Below are 22775 nucleotides of genomic sequence, written 5' to 3' on the forward strand. Positions count from 1 at the left end.
TAAACACGATTTGTGGTCAGGCGCAGTGGCGCATGCCTGTAATCCCAGCACTTTGGGAGGCTGAGGCAGGTGGATCACTTGAGGCCAGGAGGTCGAGACCAGCCTGGCCAATGCGGCGAAACTCCGTCTTTACTAAAAATACAAAAAAATGGCTGAATGGTGGCAGGTGCCTGTAGTTGCAGCTACTCAGGAGGCTGAGGCAGGAGAATCACTTGAACCCAGGAGGCGGAGGTTGCAATGAGCCGAGGTCGTGCCACTGCACTCTGGCCTGGGCGACAGAGTGAGAGTCTGTCTCAAAACAAACAAACAAAAAATACCATTTGTGCCCATGTGGAGAAACGTGTGAAGTCCCCATGGCAGAGTCTGATGTTTAAAGAACCCCATATGGATTGAAGGCACAGCAAGGGCGGATACAGTTCACAAGGCTGCACTGGATAATTGCAATTTGCTAAGAAGGTGGATCCTAAACAGAAAGGTCCATAAACTAGATTGAGATAATCATGTTAACAATTAGTGAAATTTCTTCCTTGGTACACAATTCATTACTTCGTTAGTAGGAAAGTTCCCAGAAGGTGGATCTTAAACAGAAAGGTCCATTAGCTACATTGTGATCATCATGTCACAATTAGTGAAATTTCTTCCTTAGTACAAAATAAATTATTTAGTAGGAAAGGTCCCAGAAGGTGGATCTTAAAGAGAAAAGTCCATTAGTTACATTGTGATAATCACATCACAATTAGTGAAATTTCTTCCTTGGCACACAATAAATTACTTAGCAGGACGGTTCCCCACTTGTAGGTTTATGGGGGTATAATTGACAAATCAAAATGGAATATATCAAAACATCACGTTGTACACAAATATAATTCCATTTTTATTTGTCGATTAGATCTCAATACATCTAGAGCAGAAGAGAATTCCCTATCTCTACAGCAGCCCATGAAAGTGAGAGGGGCTCCGTGTTTTAACTTGGATCTGTTATTGGAAAGGGGTCCCAGTCCAGACCCCAAGAGAGGGTTCTCGGATCTCAGACAAGAACGAACTCAGCGCGAGTCCACGGAGTAAAGTGAAAGCAAGTTTATTAAGAAAGTCAAAGACGATGGCTGCTCCATAGGCAGAGCAGTCCAGAGGGCTGTCGGTCGGCTATTTTTGTGGTTATTTCTCGATCATATGCTAAACAAGGGGTGGACTGTTCATGAGTTTTCCAGGAAAGGGGAGGGGATTTCCCTGGAACTGAGAGTTCCTCCCCCTATTAGCTTCTGGAAGTTGCCATGGCATCTGTAAGCCGCCTTGGTGGTGGTGGGAGTGTCTTTTAGCATGCAAATGCATTATAATTAGCAAATAATGTGCAGTGAGGACAACCAGAAGTCACTATTGTTGCCATCTTGGTTTTGGCAGGTTTTGGCTGGCTTCTTTATTGCATCTCTCTTTTTTTTTTAATCAGCGGGGTCTTTGTGATCTGTATGTTGTGACCTGTCTCATCCTGTGACTTAGAAAGTCTTAACCCCCTGGGAATGCAGTCCAGCAGGTTGCAGCCTCAGTTTACCCAGCCCCGGTTCAAGATGGAGTCACTCTGGTTTGAAGGTCTCTGACAGATCCACCTGGAGACACCTTTCTGCTGTGCCAGGCCTCCACCAGGAAAGCTCCCATGATAACCAAAATCATGGCAGCCAGACCCAGTCGTATGAAATTACCCAGGGTGTAGTTGCTTGACGTGGTACCTGGGGGAACTGAAAGAGAGAAGGGGCTCAGCACTGACCCTCAGAGGGTATCCCTCCTTCTCAAATGGCCCCGTCAAATCTGACTGTCATCACCCACTTAATGTTTTTGGTTTTGGGGTTTTTTTGAGACGGAGTTTTGCTCTTGTTGCCCAGGCTGGAGTGCAATGGTGCAATCTCGGCTCACCGCAACCTCTGCCTCCCGGGTTCAAGCAATTCTCCTGCTTCAGCCTCCCAAGTAGCTGGGATTACAGGCATGTGCCACCAAGCCCAGCTAATTTTATATTTTTAGTAGAGACAGGGTTTTGCCATGTTGGTCAGGCTGATCTCAAACTCCCAACCTCAGGTGATCCGCCCGCCTCAGCCTCCCAAAGTGCTGGGATTACAGGTGTGAGCCACCACACCCGGCCACCCACTTAATGTTTTCTAGCCAGTCGTCCACTGTACTTTAAAGTTTTAATTGAACTTTGTTTTTTCTTGAGATGGAGTTTTGCTCTTGTTGCCCAGACTAGACTACAGTGGCACAATCTCAGCTCACTGCAACCTCTGCCTCCCGGGTTCAAGCGATTCTCCTGCCTCAACCTCCCGAGTAGCTGGGATTACAGGCATGAGCCACCATGCCCGGCTAATTTCTGTATTTTTAGTAGAGAGGGGGGTTTCTCCATGTTGGTTGGGCTGGTCTTGAACTCCTGACCTCAGGTGATCTGCCCACCCTGGCCTCCCAAAGTGCATGAGCCACCATGCCCAGCCATAATTGAACTCTTTAAAATTTTAATCCCTGAAAACAAAAGATGGAATCTTTGTTGTTGTTTTTGAGACCAAGTCTCACTCTGTTGCTCAGGCTGGAGTGCAGTGGCACAATCTTGGCTTACTGCAACCTCCACCTCCCGGGTTCAAGCAATTCTCCTGCCTCAGCCTCCTGAATAGCTGGGATTACAGGCACCTGTCACCACGCCCGGCTAATTTTGGTATTTTTAGTAGAGATGGGTTTTCTTCATGTTGGCCAAACTGATTTCGAACTCCTGGCCTTAAGTGATTCGCTGGCCTCGGCCTCCCAAAGTGCTGGGATGACAGGCATGAGCCACCGCACCTGGCCAAAACATGGAATCCTAATGAGTTGTAGTGGGAGTTCCTTTATCTTCCTTCCTTGACATTCACTCCACCTTAGCTCTCTTCCTTCGTTTATTTGCTCTTTATCCCATTTCCACCTTCCCACATTGCCTTTTCTCCTTCCCCATCCTTATATTAAGGAATAGTCTTGGGGGCAGCACATGAGACAGAAGGAGCTCCACAGAGCCCCGAATTCCGTGGCTGGATCAGCATCCTTGCAGCACACACTGCTGTGCAGGCAGAGCACTTGAGAAAGTTTGAGTTGAGGCCAGGCACAGTGGCTCACACCTGTAATCCCAGCACTGTGGGAGGCTGAAGTGGGAGGATTGCTTGAGGCCAGGAGTTCGAGAGCAGCCTGGGCAACATAGCAAAACCCCATGTCTACTAAAAATACAAAAAAAGTAGCCGGGTGTGGTGGCGGGTGCCTATAATCCCAGCTACTCCGGAGGCTGAGGCAGGAGAATCGCTTGACCCGGGCCTGGGGTTGGGGGGTGGAGGCTGCAGTGAGCCCAGATTGTGCCACTACACTCCAGCTCAGGTGATAGAGTGAGACTCCATCTCAAAGAAAAACAAACAAACAAAACCCTAGCCTGCAGATTTTCAGGGAGGCTGATTTGAGTAATAATAAAACTCTGATTGGCCAGGCGCGGTGGCTCACGCCTGTAATCTCAGCACTTTGGGAGGCCGAGGCGGGCAGATCACGAGGTCAGGAGTCGGAGACCAGCCTGGCCAATATGGTAAAACCCCATCTCTACTAAAAACATAAAAATTAGCTGGGCATGGTGGCGCGCATGTAGTCCCAGCTACTCGGGAGGCTGAGGCAGAAGAATCGCTTGAACCCGGGAGGCAGTGGTTTCAGTGAGCCGAGATCACACCACTGCACTCCAGCCTGGGTGACAGAGTAAGACTCCATCTCAAAAAAAAAAAACAAAACAAAACTCTGGTCTCCCGCTTACCTGACTCAATGTGTGTTGAACTCCTTCTTGCAATTCCTCTGTCCTGATGAATGGGCTTCATCCAGGCAGCCAGCAAGAGGAACTCGTTACAACAGTTACAACAGATGAAAAATAATTTACAGAGTTGAGGAAGTGGAGTGCTAGCACCCAGTAAGGCAGAACTCTGGCAGGAAACAAGATACTTTCAGAAGAATTCTAGCAGTCAGTGTTAAAAGACATGGGTAGACCTCGCATCCATGGCACAGAAGCAGGAGGCTGTGCAAACACCATGTTCTGAGGATGAGATAATTTTTTTAATTTGAAACTGGGTCTCACTATGTTGCCCGGGATGGTCTCAAACTCCTGGGCTCAAGCAATCCTCCAGCTTCAGCCTTCCAAAGTGCTGGGATTACAGGCCTGAGCCACCACGCATGACTGAGAAAGAATTATTGAGAGTGAAATCATTAACACCAAGAAAAAAAAAAAAAACACGCCAGGCACAGTGGTTCACACCTGCAATCCCAGCACTTTGGGAGGCCAAGGTGAGCGAATCACCTGAGGCCAGGGGTTCGAGACCAGCCTGGTCAACGTGGTGAGAACCCCATCTCTACTAAAAATACAAAAATTAGCCGGGCATGGTAATCCCAGCTACTCAGGAGGCTGAGGCAGGAGAATTGCTTAACCTCGGGAGGCAGAGGTTGCGGTGAGCTGAGATCGCACCACTGCACTCCAGCCTGGGCAACAGAGCGAGACTCTGTCTCAAAAACAAAATGAAACAAAGCAAAAAACCAAAACGCTAAGAGATGCAAAGAATGGTAGAAGGAATCTGGTGCTGGTGGATTCATAATTTTCAAAAACAGCCTAGAAATTATCCAAGGATGTAGTACAACAAAAAGGCAAAGGAGGGCCGGGCACGGTGGCTCACGCCTGTAATCCCAGCACTTTGGGAGGCCGAGGTGGGTAGATCATGATGTCAGGAGTTCAAGACCAGCCTGGTCAACATGGCAAAACATTCATCTCTACTAAAAATAGAAAAATAAGCCAGATGGGTGGTGCAGGCCTGTAATCCTAGCTACACGGGAGGTTGAGGTAGGAGAAGCACTTGAACCAGGAGGTGGAGGTGGCAGTGAGTCGAGATCGCACCATTGCACTCCATCCTGGCAACAGAGTGAGACGCCATTTCAAAAAAAAAAAAAAAAAAAAAAGGCAAAGGAGTAGAAATTGTAAAAGGGAAGTTTTTTTTTTTTGAGACAGAGCGTCACTCTATCACCCAGGCTGGAGTGCAGTGGCGCGATCTTGGCTCACTGCAACCTCCGCCTCCCATGTTCAAGCAATTCTCCTGCCTCAGCCTCCCAAGGAGCTGGGCCTACAGGTTCATCCCGCCATACCTGGCTAATTTTTTATTTTTAGTAGAGACGGGGTTTCACCATGTTGGCCAGGCTGGTCTCGAATTCTTGACCTCAGGTGATCCGCCTGCCTCGGCCTCCCAAAGCACCGGGATTACAGGCGTGAGCCACCGCGCCCGGCCACAAAGGGAAGATTTTTTTTAAGAGCGATGATATTGCGAGTAATGAGGAAATGAGATTCACAGAAGAACAAAACAACCTCTGATTAAAAACAACACACACCGTTCTTCAAAATCATACACATCCTTACCTGTCACCAATATCTCAAGCCAATCACTGCGTTCTGAGGCCCAGAAGGGAGACTTTGTCTGGTAGTACACGCAGCTGTAGTTCCCAGCGTCGCCGGCTGTCACGTCCTCCAGGGTGAAGTCCGTCTCCTTCCCCGCTGGACTCCGCAGCTGGATGGCAGATGACGTCCCTGCCTTCAGTAGAGCAAACATGATAGGCAGAAACAGTTGGTCTGGCTGCCGGCACTGCAGAGTCACCCTTCCACCTGCGGTCACCGTACCCCTTTGGTGGGTTTGGATGAAAGGTTTAGATAAATGTCCTGTAAGAGAAGTCAGGCTCTGAGGTCCTGGGGAGAAGTCTGGAATCCCCTACTCACCCCTGTTCTCCTGGCCAGAGGCTCTCATGGAGTGTGGGAAATCAGAGATTCCTGATCTCTTCCACCTTCCTCCACTTTCTACTCCGATCCCAGGACGGAGATTCTCCCTCCTGCAAGACCTGTATAAGGCCGGGCGTGGTGGCTCACACCTGTAATCCCAGCACTGAGGTCGGGAGTTTGAGACCAGCCTGGCCAACATGGTGAAACCCTGTCTCTACTAAAAATACAAAAATTAGCCGGGCATGGTGGCACACACCTGTAATCCCAGCTACTCAGGAGGCTGAGGCAGGAGAATCAGTTGAGCCTAGGAGGCGGAGGTTGCAGTGAGTCAAGATGGCACCACTGCACTCTGGCCTGGGTGACAGAGTATAAAACCAAGGTATGTAATTTCATTCCTGTCTCTCTCCCTCTCCCACCACTCCCAGCTACCCTGGAGGTGGGACTCCTTTTCTCCCTCTGTCCTCTGCTTCCTCCCTCATCCCCTGCCCCCCGTATGTCATCGGCAGGCACCCTATCCACACCTGTCACCAACAGCAGAAGGACGTCACTGCACTGTGAAGGGATGTGGGGGGACGCTTTTCTGTAGTATTCGCAGGTGTACTCTCCAGCATTTCTGATTTTTAGATTCTTGAGGTGAAATTCGGCCGGGCCCTCTGTCGAATCAAGAGGCTTCGGAGACTCCAGAATAATTCCTCCCTTCCTGAGAACAAAGCTCACGCCTCTGGTAGGCGTCCAGCATCGCAGCGTCACATTGCTGTCGGCAGGGACCACCGAGCTGGGCCAGGCACTGAGGGACGGCTTGGGCAGTGACCCTGGAAGGAAGCAGAGCCCAGTGCTGGGCCTGACGCCCTTCCCTGCTCTCAGAAAGCCCTTTTTAAAATTTATTATTATTTGTTATTATTATTATTATTTCCTGCGCCCAACCAGGAAGCCTATTTTACGAAGGGAAACGGGCCAGGCGCGGTGGCTCACGCCTGTAATCCCAACACTTTGGGAGGCCGAGGCGGGAAGATCACGAGGTCGTAAGATCGAGACCATCCTGGCCAACATGGTGAAACTCCGTATCTACTACAAATACAAAAATTAGCCGGGTGTGGTGGCGGGCGCCTGTAGTCCCAGCTACTCGGGAGGCTGAGGCATGGCGTGAACCCAGGAGGCGGAGCTTGCTGTAAGCTGAGATCGCACCACCACACTCCAGCCTGGCGAAAGAGTGAGACTCCATCAAAAAAAAAAAAAAAGAAGGGGAAGGGAACGGGAGGGAATTTGGGACAATGGGCCAAGGAGGGTGTGATTGAAGAAACACTCACCATCTCCCCTTGTGTCTCCTTGGCCCATGCACAGTCCTGAAAGACAATCCTCCGTGAGACAGAAGCCCCTGCCTGGAGCCACATCACCCCCTACCCTGGCCCCTGGAGACAGGTCCCAGAGTCTCCTGCTGAGTGCAGACCCTTGGAGGTCATGCGCTCAGGAGTTTTCATTCTCCCCACACTGGACTGTGGCTTCCGCTTGACTTCCAGCTCCCCCGTCGTTTCCCAGAGATTCTCCTTGACTGTCCTGTGCGGCTCTCACCTCCCCCTGTTCCAGGCCTTTCCTGGTTCCACATAATCCACATATCCTTCTATTCTCATCTTCTGTTTCAATACGGCACTCATTCTTACCATTTCTTACTTACTTTCTTTTTTTTTGCCCCCCGAGATAGAGTCTCGCTCTGTCGTCCAGGCTGGAGTAGAGTGACGCAATCTCGGCTCACTGCAACCTCCGCCTCTCCGGTTCAAGTGATTCTCCTGCCTCAGCCTCCCAAACAGCTGGGATCACAGGCATGTGTCACCACGCCCGGCTGAGTTTTGTGTTATTAGTAGAGACAGGGTTTCACCATGTTGGCCCAGACTGGTCTCAAACTCCTGACCTCAGGTGATCCGCCCACCTCAGCCTCCCAAAGTGCCGGGACTACAGGCATGAGCCTTGCACCTGGCCTCTTCTTTTTATTTTTTAATTTTTTATTTTATTATTGTGTTTTGAGACAGGGTCTCTCTCTGTTGCCCAGGTTGGAGTGCAGTGGCTCCATCATGGCTCACTGTAGCCTCCTGGGCTCAAGTGATCCTCCCACCTCAGCCTCCCGAGTAGCTGGAATCACAGGTGTGCACCACCACACCTGGCTGATTTTTTAGTCTTTTGCAGAGACAGAGTCTCCCTATGTTGCCCAGGCTCATGATCTCTTTTCATCCCTTCATGACTCCAAACAGGACAAAATTTATTGTTTGGTGTCCTGTAACAAGCTTCAAAACATCCAAATGGTCATTCCAGAGAGGAGAAAGCATACATTCATCCCTGTTCCACACACAGCTGCGTTTATTCTTCCTTTTTAATTTTTTTTTTTTTTTAATAGACACAGGGCCAGGCTGGTTAAGAACTCTTGACCATGCCAGGCGCGGTGGCTCACGCCCGTAATCCCAGCACTTTGGGAGGCCCAGATGGGCGGGTCACCCCAGGTCAGGAGTTCGAGACCAGCCTGGCCAACATGGTGAAACACCATCTCTACTAAAAATACAAAATGTTAGCCAGGTGTGGTGGCACAAACCTGTGATCCCAGCTACTCGGGAGGCTGAGGCAGGAGAATCGCTTGAACCCAGGAGGCAGAGGCTGTAGTGAGCCGAGATTGTGCCACTGCACTCCAGCCTGAGTGACAGAGTAGGACTTCATCTCAAAAAAAAACAAAAAAACTCCTGACTTCAGGTGACCCACCCATCTCGGCCTCCCAAAGTTCTAGGATTATAGGCGTGAGCCAGGACACCCAGCCTGAACTCAGTTGTTCTTAATCTTGGCTATGCCCTGGGCTCCCCTGGAGAGCTGGTAAAAGTTCAGTTCACAGAACCAAGCACTGAAGCACTGAGCCAGAATGGCTTGCAACGGGGCTCCGGTGTCATTCCTTTTCAGAGCTCTAATACGAGAATGCAGCCAAGGTGGAGGACCACTGTTCTGAGTGAGCCTGGGCAAACATTTCTCAAGGCTACAACACAGATATTCAAAGTCAACTGGCGCTGGGCACAGTGGCTCACGCCTGTAATCCCAGCATTTTGGGAGGCTGAGGCGGGGGTGGATCACCTGAGGTCAGGAGTTTGAGAGCAGCCTGACCAACAAGGTGAAACCCCATCTCTACCAAAAATACAGAAATTAGCTGGGTGTGGTGGTGCACATCTGTAATCCCAGCTACTCAGGAGGCTGAGGCAGGAGAATCGCTTGAACCCTGGCGGCGGAGGTTGCAGTGAGCCGAGATCGCGCCATTGCACTCCAGCCTTGGTGACAGAGGTAGACTCTGTCTAAAAAAAAAAAAAAAAAAGAAAAAAAAATCAATTGTCTTAATAATCCAGCAATCCCACCACTGGGTGTACACCCAAAACAAGTCAGTATATGCATGAGATCTCTGTACTCCCTGTGTATTGCAGCCCTGTTCACAACAGCCAGGATTTGGAAGCAGCCTAAGGGTCCATCAATAGAAGAATGGGTGAAGAGAAAGTGGCACATATACACAATGGAGTACTATTCAGCCCTAAAAAAGAATGCACTTCTAGGCTAGGCGCAGTGGCTCACACCTGTAATCCCAGCACTTTGGGAGGCCCAGGCAAGCAGCTCCTGAGGTCAAAAGTTTGAGATTAGCCTGGCCAATATGGTGAAACCCCATCTCTACAAAAAATACAAAAAATTAGCCAGGCGTGGTGAAGCACACCTGTAATCCCCACTACCTGGGAGGCTGAGGTGAGAAGATTGCTTGAGCCCAGGAGGTGAAGGTTGCAGTGATCTATGATCACGTCACTGCACTCCAGCCTGGGCGACAGAACAAGACTCTGGCTCAAAAAGAAAAGAAACCTGGACGCAGTGGCTCACACCTATAATCCCAGCACTTTGAGAGGCCGAGGCAGGTGGATCACGAGGTCAGGAGTTCAAGACAAGCCTGGCCAACATGGTGAAACCCTGTCTCTACTAAAAATACGAAAATTAGCCAGGTGTGGTGACGGGCGCCTGTCATTCCAGCTACTCGGGAGGCTGAAGCAGAGAATCACTTGAACCCGGGAGGCAGAGGTTGCAGTGAGCCAAGATCATGCCAGTGCACTCTAGCCTGGCAACAGAGCGAGACTCAGTCTCAGAAAGAAAAAAAAGAAGAGAAAAAACATAGTATCAAGCCTGTTTATGAACATTATCATAATAATGACATTGATCTAACTCAAAGAAAGTTAGGCCTGTGTCTCTGAGAGATTTCCTCTTTTTCCCCTGTATGAACAGTTTTATGTCTCAGTAGGAAGAAGGGGAAGTTACCAGGCGTTTGTGCTACTATTGCATCCATAAACCAATGCATAAACTGACATCTCAAGTTTTGCAAAAGGAAACTGTGAACACCCAAAAGGTTCAAACATAAGTGTCCATCCATGGAAGAATGGATAAACATAGTGTGCTCCATATATTCAACGGGATTTTTTTTTTCTTTTCTTTTCTTTTTTTTTTTCTGAGACAGAGTTTCGCTCTTGTTGTCCAGGCTGGAGTGCAATGGTGCGATCTTGGCTCACTGAAACCTCCGCCTCGCGGGTTCAAGTGATTCTCCTGCCTCAGCCTCCTGAGTAGCTGGGATTACAGGCATGCGCCAACACAGCCAGCTAATTTTGTGGGTTTTTTGTTTTTTTTGTTTTTGTTTTTTTTGAGACGGAGTCTTGCTCTGTCGCCCAGGCTGGAGTGCAGTGGCGTGATCTCCGCTCACTGCAAACTCCACCGCCTCCCGGGTTCACGCCATTCTCCTGCCTCAGCCTCCCTAGAAACTGGGACTACAGGCGCCCACCACCACACCTGGCTAATTTTTGTGTATGTTTTTAGTAGAGACGGGGTTTCACCATTTTTGCCAGGATGGTCTCGATCTCCTGACCTCGTGATCCGCCCGCCTTGGCCTCCCAAAGTGCTGGGATTACAGGTGTGAGCCACCGCACCCGGCCTAATTTTATATTTTTTAGTAGAGACAGGGTTTCACCATGTTGGTCAGGCTGGTCTCGAACTCCCCACCTCAGGTGATCAGCCCACCTCAGCCTCCCAAAGTGCTGGGATTACAGCTGTGAGCCACCGCACCCAGCCTTTTTTCTTTTTCTTTTCTTTCTTTCTTTTTATTTTTGAGACAGGGTCTCACTCTGCTGCCCAGGCTGGAGTGCAATGATGTGATCCTAGTTCACTCCAGCCTCAACTCCCTGGGCTCAAGTGATCCTTCCACCTCAGCCTCCCGATTAGCTGGGACGACAGGTGCACACCACCATGCCCAGCTCATTTTTTTGTTTGTTTGTTTTTAATATTTATTTATTTAGAGATGGAGTTTCGCTCTTGTTGCCCAGGCTGGAGAGCAATGGCACGATCTCGGCTCACTGCAACCTCTGCCTCCCACATTCAAGCGATTCTCCTGCCTCAGCCTTCCGAGTAGCTGGGATTACAGGCACCTGCCTCCACGCCTGGCTAATTTTTGTATTTTTAGTAGAGATGGGGTTTCACCCTACAGACTGGTCTCAAACTCCTTACATCAGGTCATTGCAAAAAAGTGCTGGGATTACAGGCGTGAGTCACCGTGCCCAGTCTCATTTTTGTATTTTTTGTAGAGACAGGGTTTCGCCATGTTTCCCAGACTAGTCTCGAGCTCCTGGGCTCAGGTGATCTGCCTGCCTCAGTCTCTCAATGTGCTGGGATTACAGGTGTGAGACACTGTGCCCGGCTTACAATGGGATTTTAGCCATAAAAAAGAAAGGAAATCTGACATATCCTACAATATAGATGTAACTCAAGGATATTATGCTGAGTAAAATAAGCCAGGCACAAAAGAACAAGTATTATATGATTCCACTCATACATCCTAGAATAAGCAAATTCATAGAGATAAAAATTAGAATGGGCTGGACACGATGGCTCATGCCTGTAATCCCAGCACTTTGGGAGGCCGAGGCAGGCAGATCACAAGATCAGGAGTTTGAGACCAGCCTGGCCAACATGGTAAAACACTGTCTCTACTAAAAAAAAAAAAAAAACTTAGCCAGGTGTGGTGGTGAGCGCTAGTGATCCCAGCTACTCGGGAGGCTGAGGTAGGAGAATTGCTTGAACCCAGGAGGCGGAGCTCGCAGTGAGCTGAGATTAGGCCACTCTACTCCAGCCTGGGTGACAAACCAAGACTCCATCTCGGGAAAAAAAAAAAAAGAAAGAAAGAAAGAAAGAAATGAGAATGGAGGTAAACAGGGGCTGGGAGGACAGCAGCATTATTGGTTAGAGGGTACAGAGTTCATGTCAGGATGGTGATTGTTAATTTTGCTTATCAGCTAGACCGGGCCACAGGATGCCGGGATATCTGGTGAAACATTATTTCTGGTGTGTCTGTGAGGGTGATTTTAGAGAGATCAGCATTTGAATCTAATGCTGAGTCAGGCAGGTTGCCTTCCTAATGGAGGTGAGCATTCTGCTGAGGGCCAGGATGGGAGAAAAAGGTGGAAGTGCCAGCATGGTGGCTCATGCCTGTAATCCCAGCACTTTGGGAGGCCAAGGCAGAAGGATTGCTTGAGGCCAGGATTTGGAGACCAGTCTGAGTAACATAATGAGATCCCATCTCTACAAAAAATTTAAAAATTGCACAGGGCACTGTAGCTCACGCCTGTAATCCCAGCACTTTGGGAGGCCAAGGCGGGCGGATCACCTGAGGTCGGAAGCCCGAGACCAGCCTGGCCAACGTGATGGCCAGGTCTCTACTAAAAAGTACAAAAAATCAGCTGGGTGTGTGGCGGGCACCTGTAATCCCAGCTACCCAGGAGGCTGAGGCAGGAGAATCGCTTGAACCCGGGAGGTGGAGGCTGCAGTGAGCCGAGATCACGCCATTGCACTCCAGTCTGGGTAGCAAGAGTGAAACTCCATATCATTTTGTTTGCTTACAAAAAAGTTTACATTAGCTGGGTGTAGTGGTGCACACCTGTAGCCCCAGCTATTTAGGAGGCTGAGGTGGGACAACTGCTTGAGCCAGGAAGGTGGACGCTGGAGTGAGCCGAGATCATGCCACTGCACTCCCAGCCTGGGCGACAGAGCAAGATCCTGTCTCAAAAAAAAAAAAAAAAAAATGTTTTTTTTAAAGATAGAAGAAGGTTGAATTGTCTATCTCTGCCTAATTGTCTGAGCTGACATATTGGTCTTCTGCCCTTGAACTGGAATTTATAACCACTGGCTTTCCTAGGTCTCCTGCTTACAGACGGCAGAGTCTGGTTTTTCAACCTCTGTAACTGTGTGAGCCAATTCCTTAGAACAAATCTCATTTCAGATCTAGATCTATATCTGCATTTATATATCTGTATCTATCACATATGTATACAGAGATGCATGTTGTATTGGTTCTGTCTCTCTGGAGAATTGTAACTAATAGTGGGTGAAGAAAAATGTTTTGGTGGGGCATGGGGGACCTGTAATCCCAGCACTTTGAGAGGCAGAGGCAGGTGGATCACTTAAGCCCAGGAGTTTGAGTCTAGCCTGGGCAACATAGCAAGACCCTGTCTCTACAAAGAAAAAAATACCAAACTTAGCCAGGCATGGTAGCATGTGCTTATAACCCCACCTACTTAGCAGGGACTGAGGCAGAGGATTGCCTGAGCCCGGGGGAGTGAAGGCTGCAGTGAGCTGTGGTCATGCCACTGCATTCCAGCCTGGGTGACAGAGTGAGACCTTGTCTCAAGAAAAGGAAAGGGAAGGAGGAAAGGAAGGAAGGAGAGAGAGAGAGAGAGAGAGAGAGAGAGAGAGAGAAAAGAAAGAAAGAGAAAAAGAGAGAGGAAGGAAGGAGAAAGAGAGAGAGAAAGAGAGAAAGAAAGAAAGAAAGAAAGAAAGAAAGAAAGAAAGAAAGAAAAAGAGAAAAAAGAAAAAGGTTTTAGTGTAGATAGTGGTGATGGTTACACAACAACCTCAATTTACTTTATAGTTATCTATTTGGCACTAAATTTTTATTTATGGTGTTAAGGTTTCTGGGCCAGGCACAGTGGCTCACGCCTGTAATCCCAGTACTTTGGGAGGCTGAGGCTGGCAGATCACCTGAGGTCAGGAGTTCGAGACCAGACTGGCCAACATGGTGAAACCCCATCTCTACTAAAAATACAAAAATTAACCAGACATGGTGGCACACCCCTTTAATCCAGTTACTCAGGAGGCTGAAGCAGGAGAATCTCTTGAACCCGGGAGGCGGGGGTTGCAGTGAGTCGAGATCACGCCATTGCACTCCAGCCTGGGCAAGAAGAGTGAAACCCTGCCTCAAAAAAAAAAAAAAAAGATAAGGTTTCTATTCTGAATACTTTTACTTACACACAAAAAGTCAGAGTTTATCCTGAGAAAAGGGGTAAGCCAGTGAAGCCAGGTGGTGGAGGCATTCAGCAAAACTCACGAAGTTGAAACCAGAGGAGTTGAAGCTTGCAGAGCACTTGTTTCCAGGGAATGTCTGCAGTGCACTCAGCAGGACGTCTCACTCCTCCCGTGTTCTCAGTAAGCCAAAGCTGATGTTATTTTTTCCATCCCCAGCCCAACTATCCCACCAGTTCCGTGATATTCTGCATTCCCAGTGGACAGCCCTGTGAGACTTACTGAAACAGAGGAGGGAAAGCAGCTTAGAGATCATGATGGCTTCTCAGCCCTCCCAGGGTCCGTCTTGGGTTCTGCAGTCCACAGATGGGAGAAGAGCTGGAGTCGTCGCTGCCTCTCTCCCACCCCAGAGTGGAAGCAGTAACAGCCTTGTCCTAGCCTTTCAGTTCCCCTCCCATATCCACATTCAGGAAACGTGTTGATGTTGCTGATTGCAACATGCTCCTTACACACACCAGCGTTTGAGTATTTGACTCACAGGAAATGCTCTTCTGTCTCAGGCAGATTTCAGGCATCAAACAGGTAACCCCAAAAATGCTTCAGACTTGGCCCTGAAGGGTTCGTATTGAAGAGATGAAAGCACTTCACTTTTTTTTTTTTTTTTTTTTTTTGAGATGGAGTCTGATTCTCTCACCTGGACTGGAGTCCAGTGGCGCAATCTCGGTTCATTGCAACTTCAGCCTCCTGGGTTCAAGTGATTCTCCTGCCTCAGCCTCCCAAGGAGCTGGGATTACAGGCTCATGCCACTACACCCGGCTGTTTGTATTTTTAGTTAACATGAGGTTTCACCAAGTTGGCCAGGCTGGTCTCTAACTCCTGGCCTCAAGTGATCCACTAGCCTCGGCCTCCCCAACTAGTGGGATTACAGGTGTGAGCCACCGCACCAGGCCTTCATCACCACTTTTTTTTTTTTTTTTTTTTTTTTTGAGATGGAGTTCCACTCTTTCGCCCAGGCTGGAGTGAAGTGGCATAATCTCAGCTCGCTGCAACCTCCACCCACCAGGTTCAAGTAATTCTCCTGCCTCAGCCTCCCGAGTAGCTGGGATTACAGGTGCCCTCCAACATGCCCAGTTAATTTATTATCATTATTATTATTATTATACTTTAAGCCAGTTCATTTTTGTTTTTTTTTTTAGTAGAGACGAGGTTTCACCATGTTGGCCAGGGTGGTCTCGTACTCCTGACCTCAAGTGATCCACCCGCCTCAGCCTCCCAAAGTGTTGCGATTACAGGCGTGAGCCACTGTGCCCAGCCAGTCATGAGTTCATTTTTTTAAGTTCAGAATATTTCAGTATATATATATCTTTATCAAATAAGAACCATTTTAAAAATAATATAAACACCATAAAAAAAAAAAAAAAAAAAAAAAAAGAGTACTTCCTTGATACCAGCTAATACCCATTCAGTATTCAAATTTCCCTGATTGTCTCAAAAATGTCATTTCTATCAGGCTTTTAAAAAATAAATCAGAATCCAATTAAAGTCTGCAGATTGAATTTGATAATTATGTTAATTTAGCCTGGCGCAGTGGCTCATGCCTGTAATCCCAACACTTTGGGAGACCGAAGCAGGTAGATCACCTAAGGTCAGGAGTTCAAGACCAGCCTGGCCAACATGGCGAAACCTCGTCTCTACTAAAAATACAAAAATTAGCTGGGCATGGTGGTGCACACCTGTAATCCCAGCTAGTCATGAGGCTGAGGCAGAAGAACTGCTTGAACCTGGGAGGCGAAGGTTGCAGTGAGCTGAGATCGCACCATTGCACTCCAGCCTAGGCAACAGAGAGAGACTTTGTCTCAAAAAAAAAAAAAAAAAAAAGATATGTTAATTTAAATCAGACAAAATTTTTGATTTGTTTGTTAAAATAAGAAATCAAGCAAGTTGGTTTTTAACCATGTTTTTTTCATCATGCATTTGGAAGAAGAGCAAAATGACCCCATTTTGTTTTGGTTTTCGGATTTTTTGTCTTGATAGCACCTACTCTTCTTACTGTTTTGGAACATAGAAAAGTCAACAAGGCAACAAATTATAAGGAATAAAACCAACTATAATTACAGGTGTTTCTTTGAAAGTTATTTTGACAAGATGTGGCAATGATTTTTAAAGGCTTGGGACTCTTACAAGACCCTTTTGTTCAAATAACAGTTTTGTGTATGAATTTATTTCAACAGAGAACAATTTAGTAACAGTTATGAATATTCATTTAATTCTCCATATTGTACCAGAAAACAAGATTGATATCCTTGGGAATCTTCTCAATTCAACACTTTATCAAATCAGATTCCTTAAATTAGTGTTGTGACTCAGAAAAAATATTTCTCCTTCTGCAGTATCAGGAAAAAGAGGATATCTCCTATATCTCTTCTTAACATCTCTTTTGCTAACAATGAAGATACATATTTTAAAACTAGGCTCTGGAATTTTATCAGTCAACAGGAAAAATCTGGTAAAGTTCCATTCCACCTAGAATGAAGAAAGGAGACCCTGATTCAAAAAACAAAAAAAGAAAGAATAACGAATAGCTTAGGGCCAGGTAAAGTGGATCACACCTGTAATCCTAACATTTTGGGAGGTGAGGTAGGTGGATGGCTTGATCCCAGGAGTTCAACACTAGCCTGGGCAACATGGCCTAACCCCATCTCTACAAAAAATACAAAAATTAGCCAGGCATGGTGGTGCAAACCTGTAATCCCAGCTACTCAGGAGGCTGAGGTGGGAGAATCGCTTGAACCTGGGATGTGGAGGTTGCAGTGAGCCGAGATTGCACCGTTGCACTCCAGCCTGGGCAACAAGAGTGAAACTCCATCTCAAAAAATAATAATAATAAATAAATAAATAGTCATTCACTTTGTTAGGTGTTTATCACACCTAACCTTAAGAGTATCTTACTAGACCATCCTGGCTAACACGGTGAAACCCTGCCTCTACTAAAAAACACACACAAAAAAACTAGCCAGGTGAGGTGGTCAGCACCTGTAGTCCCAGCTACTCGGGAGGCTGAGGCAGGAGAATGGTGTAAACCCGGGAGGCGGAGCTTGCAGTGAGCTGAGATCCGGACACTGCACTCCAGCCTGGGCGGCAGAGCAAGACTCCATCTCAAAAAAAAAAAAAAAAAGAATATCTTACTAAAATAAAAAGTCTTGTAGATGAAATCATATTATATCTGAGGTTTACTCTAAAATACTCCAGCAGAAAATTTAAAATAGACTTGGGGGAGGGGACTTACCTGTAGTTATCTGCACATAATCTACATGATTACCTCAAAGCCATCCTTTTGCTTTTGAGAATTCTGATTTTTAGCTGGGCCCATTGCTACCCAGGTAAAAAAGCTACTTTCTTCAATGTCACTTACAGATAGATGTAGCTGTAAGTCTTCATCTAGGACAATGATATATAAGCATAAATATTGTAGACAGCTTCCAAAAGGTTCTTTAATGAAGTACACTTTCCTTCCTTCACTTAACTGCCTAAAATGCGGATGTGATGACTGATACTCTAGCATGATCTTGGACCATGAAGATGAGGTTCAAGATGGTGGAGGGTGAGCCACAAGTAACTTAGGTCCGTAATGCTTTTTAGAGTCATTGTGCCAGCCCTGGACTGCTAGATTTATTCTACATAGGGGAGAAATCAGTTGGTATTGGTTTTAAGTCATCATTATTTAATTCTCTCTTGGGTATAGATTATCAATTACTGTGTAACAAACCACCCCAAAACTGAGTGACTTAGGGTAACAATCTTTTTTTTTTTTTTTAATCATTCCTGATCTGGTGAGATGACTGGGCTCAGTTGAGCGGTTCTTCGGCTCAATGTGATATCTTCCTGGGCTTCAGTCATCAGTGGGGCTCAACTGAGCTGGAATCTCCAAGATGGCTGGCTGTTGATGCTGGATGTTGGTTGAGAGCTCAACTAGGACTGTTGAATGATGTACCCGCACATGGCCTCTCCATTTGATTCAGACTTCTTGGAGGGTAGCATCTGGGTTTCAAGAGGGGATGTCACAAGAGAGCTTTCTAAAATAGAGAAGGCGGCTGGGCATGGTGGCTCATGCCTGTAATCCCAGCACTTTGGGAGGCCAAGGTGGGTGGATCACTTGAGGTCAGGAGTTCAACATCAGCCTGGCCAACATGAGGAAACATAATCTCTACTAAAAAAAAAAAAAAAAAATTAGCCAGGCAGAACCCTGTCTCTACTAAAATTAAAAATAAAAATTAGCCAGGCATGTTGGTGCACACCTATAATCCCAGCTACTCGGGAGGCCGAGGCAGGAGTATTGCTTAAACCTGAGAGGCAGAGGTTGCAGTGAGCCGAGATAACACCACTGCACTCCAGCCTGGGCAACAGAAAGAGACTCTGTCTGAAAAAAAAAAAAAAAGAGAGAGAGAGAGAGAAGGCAAAAGTTGTTTGTCCCTTTAAAGACTAAGCCTGGAACTGACACAGTGTCTCTTCTTCTACAGTCTTAAGGAAAGGCCAGATTCAAGGGGAGGGAAAATAAACTCTACCTCTCTATAGGGACAGTGACAAAGAATTGGGGGCCATCTTTAGTTTGCCATGTGTTACGGTCAATGGAAATAGATATATGTATATTTACTGAGTGCCTGAGTCCACCCCCAGAGATTTTAAATTTTTTTTTTTTTAGATGGAGTTTTGCTCTTGTTGCCCAGGCTGGAGTGCAATGGCATAATCTCGGCTCACCACAACATCCGCCTCCCAGGTTCAAGCGATTTTCCTGCCTCAGCCTCCCGAGTAGCTGGGATTACAGGCGTGCGCCACCACGCCCGGCTAATGTTGTATTTTTTAGTAGAGATGGGGTTTCTCCATGTTGGTCAGGCTGGTCTTGAACTCCTGACCTCAGGTGATCCGCCTGTGTTGGCCTCCCAAAGTGCTGGGATTAGTGAGCCACCGTGCCCAGCTGATTTTAATTTTTATAATGGGTACAGGATGAGGCCTAGGTGTCTCATTCTGTGTTTTAAATGTTCCTGGGAGATTCTCATGTGCCGTCAAATTTGAGAACCACTCGGTTGGAACACATAACCTCCTTCCCATCTCAGGCCCTGAAACAATGCTATTTCCTGTATCTGGAGTTTTTCCCCCATTTTTGCTTGGCTAACTTGGACTCTTCCCTCAGAAACCAGCTTCAGAATCCTTTCTTTAGCAAAGACTTCCCTGCATGTTCTTTAACAGCACTTATCTCAGCTACAACAAAATCATCAGTTGTGTAATTGTGTCTTTTTAACGTCTTTTCCCCCTTTCTTCATAATAGTCAAAGTGAAGGATGGCTCTTATCTCAGTCAGAACTATTAATAGATATTGTAATGGAAATGAAACAAGACCTTCAGACTCTTCTTAAAGTAAGAAGTCTAGCAGAGTCTCGGGCTTAAAATTTTTTTTTTCCGATCATAAATGTGGGATAAAGATAATTTAACCTGCTGCTAAGGTTTGAATATTTGTTCCCTTGAAAACTCATGTTGAACCAGCCTGGGCAACATCAGGAGACCTGTCTCTACAAATAATTTAAAAATTAGCCAGGTGAGGTGGCACATGCCTGTGATCCCAGCTACTCAGGAGGCTGAAGTGGGAGGATCACCTGAGCCCAGAAAGCTGACGATGCAGTGAGCCGTGACTGCACCACTGAACTCCAGCCTGTGCAACAGAGTGAGACCCTGTCTCAAAAAATAAATAGATAAATAAGCTGAGTGCGGTGGCTCACACCTGTAATCTCAGCACTTTGGGAGGCCAAGGTGGGCAGATCACATGAGGTCAGGAGTTTGAGACCAACCGGCCAACATGATGGAACCCCGTCTCTACTAAAACTACAAAAATTACCTGGGCATGGTGGCACGTGCCTGTAATACGAACTACTCAGGAGGCTGAGGCAGGAAAATCACTTGAACCTGGGAGGTGGAGGTTACAGTGAGCTGAGATCATGCCACTGCTCTCCAGCCTGGGTGACATAGCAAGACGTTGTCTCAAAAAATACATAAATAAATGAACTTATGGTGAAATTGAATCCCCAATGTGGCAGTATTGAGAGGTGGGGACTTTAAGAGGTGATTGGGTCATGAGGACTCTTTTCTCATGAATGAACTAATCCATTCATGGATTAATGGATTAGTGAGTTAATGGATTAATGGGTTACCCTGGGAGTGAGACTGGTGGCTTTATCAGAAGAGGAAGAGAGACTTGAGTAGCACGCTCAGCTCCTTTGCCCTGTGATGCCCTGTGCCACCTCGGGACCCTCCAGAGAGTCCCGAGTCTTCTTGCCCCAACAGCAAGAAGGCCCTCACCAGATGCAGCCCCTCCAGCTTGGACTTCCCAACCTCCACAACTACAGGAAATAAATTCCTTTTCTTTACAACGTTTCAAGTATTCTGTTCTAAGCAACGGAATACGGACTAAGACACACACACCAATGCACAGCTTCTCATTTAACAGAATCGGTTTTACAAGCATTTATTCTGCTTGGAAATTCAGATGTCAGTCATAAGATTGTTACTAGGGCAACAAAATATTAAGTAAGACCACCAAATGGCACCAAGGTTTCTCCTTCATAATAATGATTGCAATACTGGCAATAATTTCTAATGTCTTCGGACTCCTACAAGGTTATTTTGTGCAAATTACACTTCAAAGGACAGATTTATGCAACCAGAGAATGGAACACTGGCTGCTGTAATAAATATCCATAGATCTCCATACTACACAAGACTATAAAACAGATTTAGAGCCTTTTGAATATTCTCAGTTTATTACCTCATCAAACCACATTCTGTTTGTTTGTTTTACTTTAAGTTCTAGTGTACATGTGTACAACGTGCAGGTTTGATATATGTGCCATGCTGGTTTGCTGCATCCATCAACTTATCATTTACATTAGGTATTTCTCTTAATGCTATCCCTCCCCCAGCCCCCCGCCCCCCACTGTGTGCGTGTGTGTGTGTGTGTGTGTGTTTTAAGACGATCTCACTGTCACCCAGGCTGGAGTGCAGTGGTGTGATCTCAACTCACTGCAACCTCTGCCTCCTGGGTTCAAGTGATTCTCCTGCCCCAGCCCCCTCAAGTACCTGGAATTACAGGGTTGTGCCACCATGCCTGGTTAATTTTTGTATTTTTAGTAGAGACAACATTTCACCATGTTGGCCAGGCTGGTCGCAAACTTCTGAGCTCAAGTGATCCGCCCACCTCAGCCTCCCAAAATTCTGGGATTACAGGTGTGAACCACCATGCCTGGCCTAAACTACATTCTTGAATTAGTTTTATGGCATGGAATATCTTTTTCTCCTCTCTCAATCCTCTCTCTAGCTCCCTTTCCTCCCCTACAGCTGCAAAGAAGAGATCTTCTTAATCCATTTCTTAAACTTCTTTTGATTAATTATAAAGAATTTTTTTTTTTTTTTTTAGATGGAGTCTCCCTCTGTCACCCAGGCTGGAGGGCAACGGCAAAATCTCAGCTCACTGCAACCTCTGCCTCCCGGGTTCAAGTGATTCTCCTGCCTCAGCCTCCCGAGTAGCTGGGACTACAGATGTGTGCCACTACCCCTGGCTTTTTTTGTTTGTTTCTTTGTATTTTCAGTAGCGATGGGGTTTCTCACCATGTTAGCCAGGATGGTCTTGATCTCCTGACCTCATGATCTGCCTGCCTCAGCCTCCCAAAGTGCTGGTATTACAGGCGTGAGCCACCGCACCTGGCCAATTATAAATAATTTTTAAGGCTAAACTCTGGAATTTTGCTAGTTAGCCTTAAAAGCACAAAGCAGGCCTATAAAATTCAATTTTACTGGTAGAAAGCAAGAAATGGACGAATAGGATGTTAGCTGACAACCATGCAATTGCAACCTCCTTTGCAAAAACTATGAGAGTAAGAAAACAATGGCAGTGAAGGAGATCGGATCTGGCCAGCCCCTACCTTGCCTTTGACCCTCAAGCTGCCTGTAGTTATTCCTGGGTTTAGGCTAATCTGACTTGTCTCTTTGGGAGATATTTTATTTTATTTTATTTTATTTTTTATTTTATATTTTTAAAATTTTATTTTATTTTATATTTTATTTTATATTTTTAAAATTTTATTTCATTTTATTTTATATTTTATTTTATATTTTTTAATTTTATTTAATTTTATATTTTATTTTATATTTTTTAAATTTTATTTTATTTTATTTTATTTTATATTTTATTTTATATTTTTTAAATTTTATTTTATTTTATTTTACATTTTTTAAATTTTATTTTATTTTTTTTATTTTATTTATTTTTCCTTGAGATGGAGCCTCACTCTGTAGCCCAGGCTGGAGTACAGTGACGCAATCTCGGTTCACCGCAACCTCTGCCTCCTAGTTCAAGCGATTCTCCTGCCTCAGCCTCCAGAGTAGCTGGAACTACAGGTGCCTGCCACCATGCCCGACTAATTTTTGTATTTTTAGTAGAGACGAGGTTTCACCATGTTGGCCAGACTGGTCTGAAACTCCTGACCTCAAGTGATCTGCCCACCTTGGCCTCCCAAAGTGCTGGGATTAGAGGAAAGAAGGAAAGGAAGGGAAGAAAAGGAAAAGAAAGGAAAGGAAAGGGAGGGGGAGGGAATAGTGAGAGAAAGAAGAAAAGAGAGAAAGAAAGA

The 22775-nt window shown here is 46.3% G+C and overlaps 1 protein-coding gene across 1 annotated transcript; it reads right to left on the reverse strand.

Moving 5' to 3' along the window:
• Positions 1-1568: 1568 nt before the first annotated feature.
• On the reverse strand, positions 1569-14420 carry TARM1 (T cell-interacting, activating receptor on myeloid cells 1). Its single transcript, XM_025369018.1, is given in 6 exon segments — positions 1569-1592; positions 1594-1730; positions 5420-5716; positions 6295-6585; positions 7081-7116; positions 14387-14420. Coding segments are annotated over 6 exon segments (819 nt in total).
• Positions 14421-22775: the final 8355 nt, after the last annotated feature.

This window comes from Theropithecus gelada, chromosome 19 (genome assembly GCF_003255815.1).
Source record: "Theropithecus gelada isolate Dixy chromosome 19, Tgel_1.0, whole genome shotgun sequence".
NCBI classification, from domain to species: domain Eukaryota; kingdom Metazoa; phylum Chordata; class Mammalia; order Primates; family Cercopithecidae; genus Theropithecus; species Theropithecus gelada.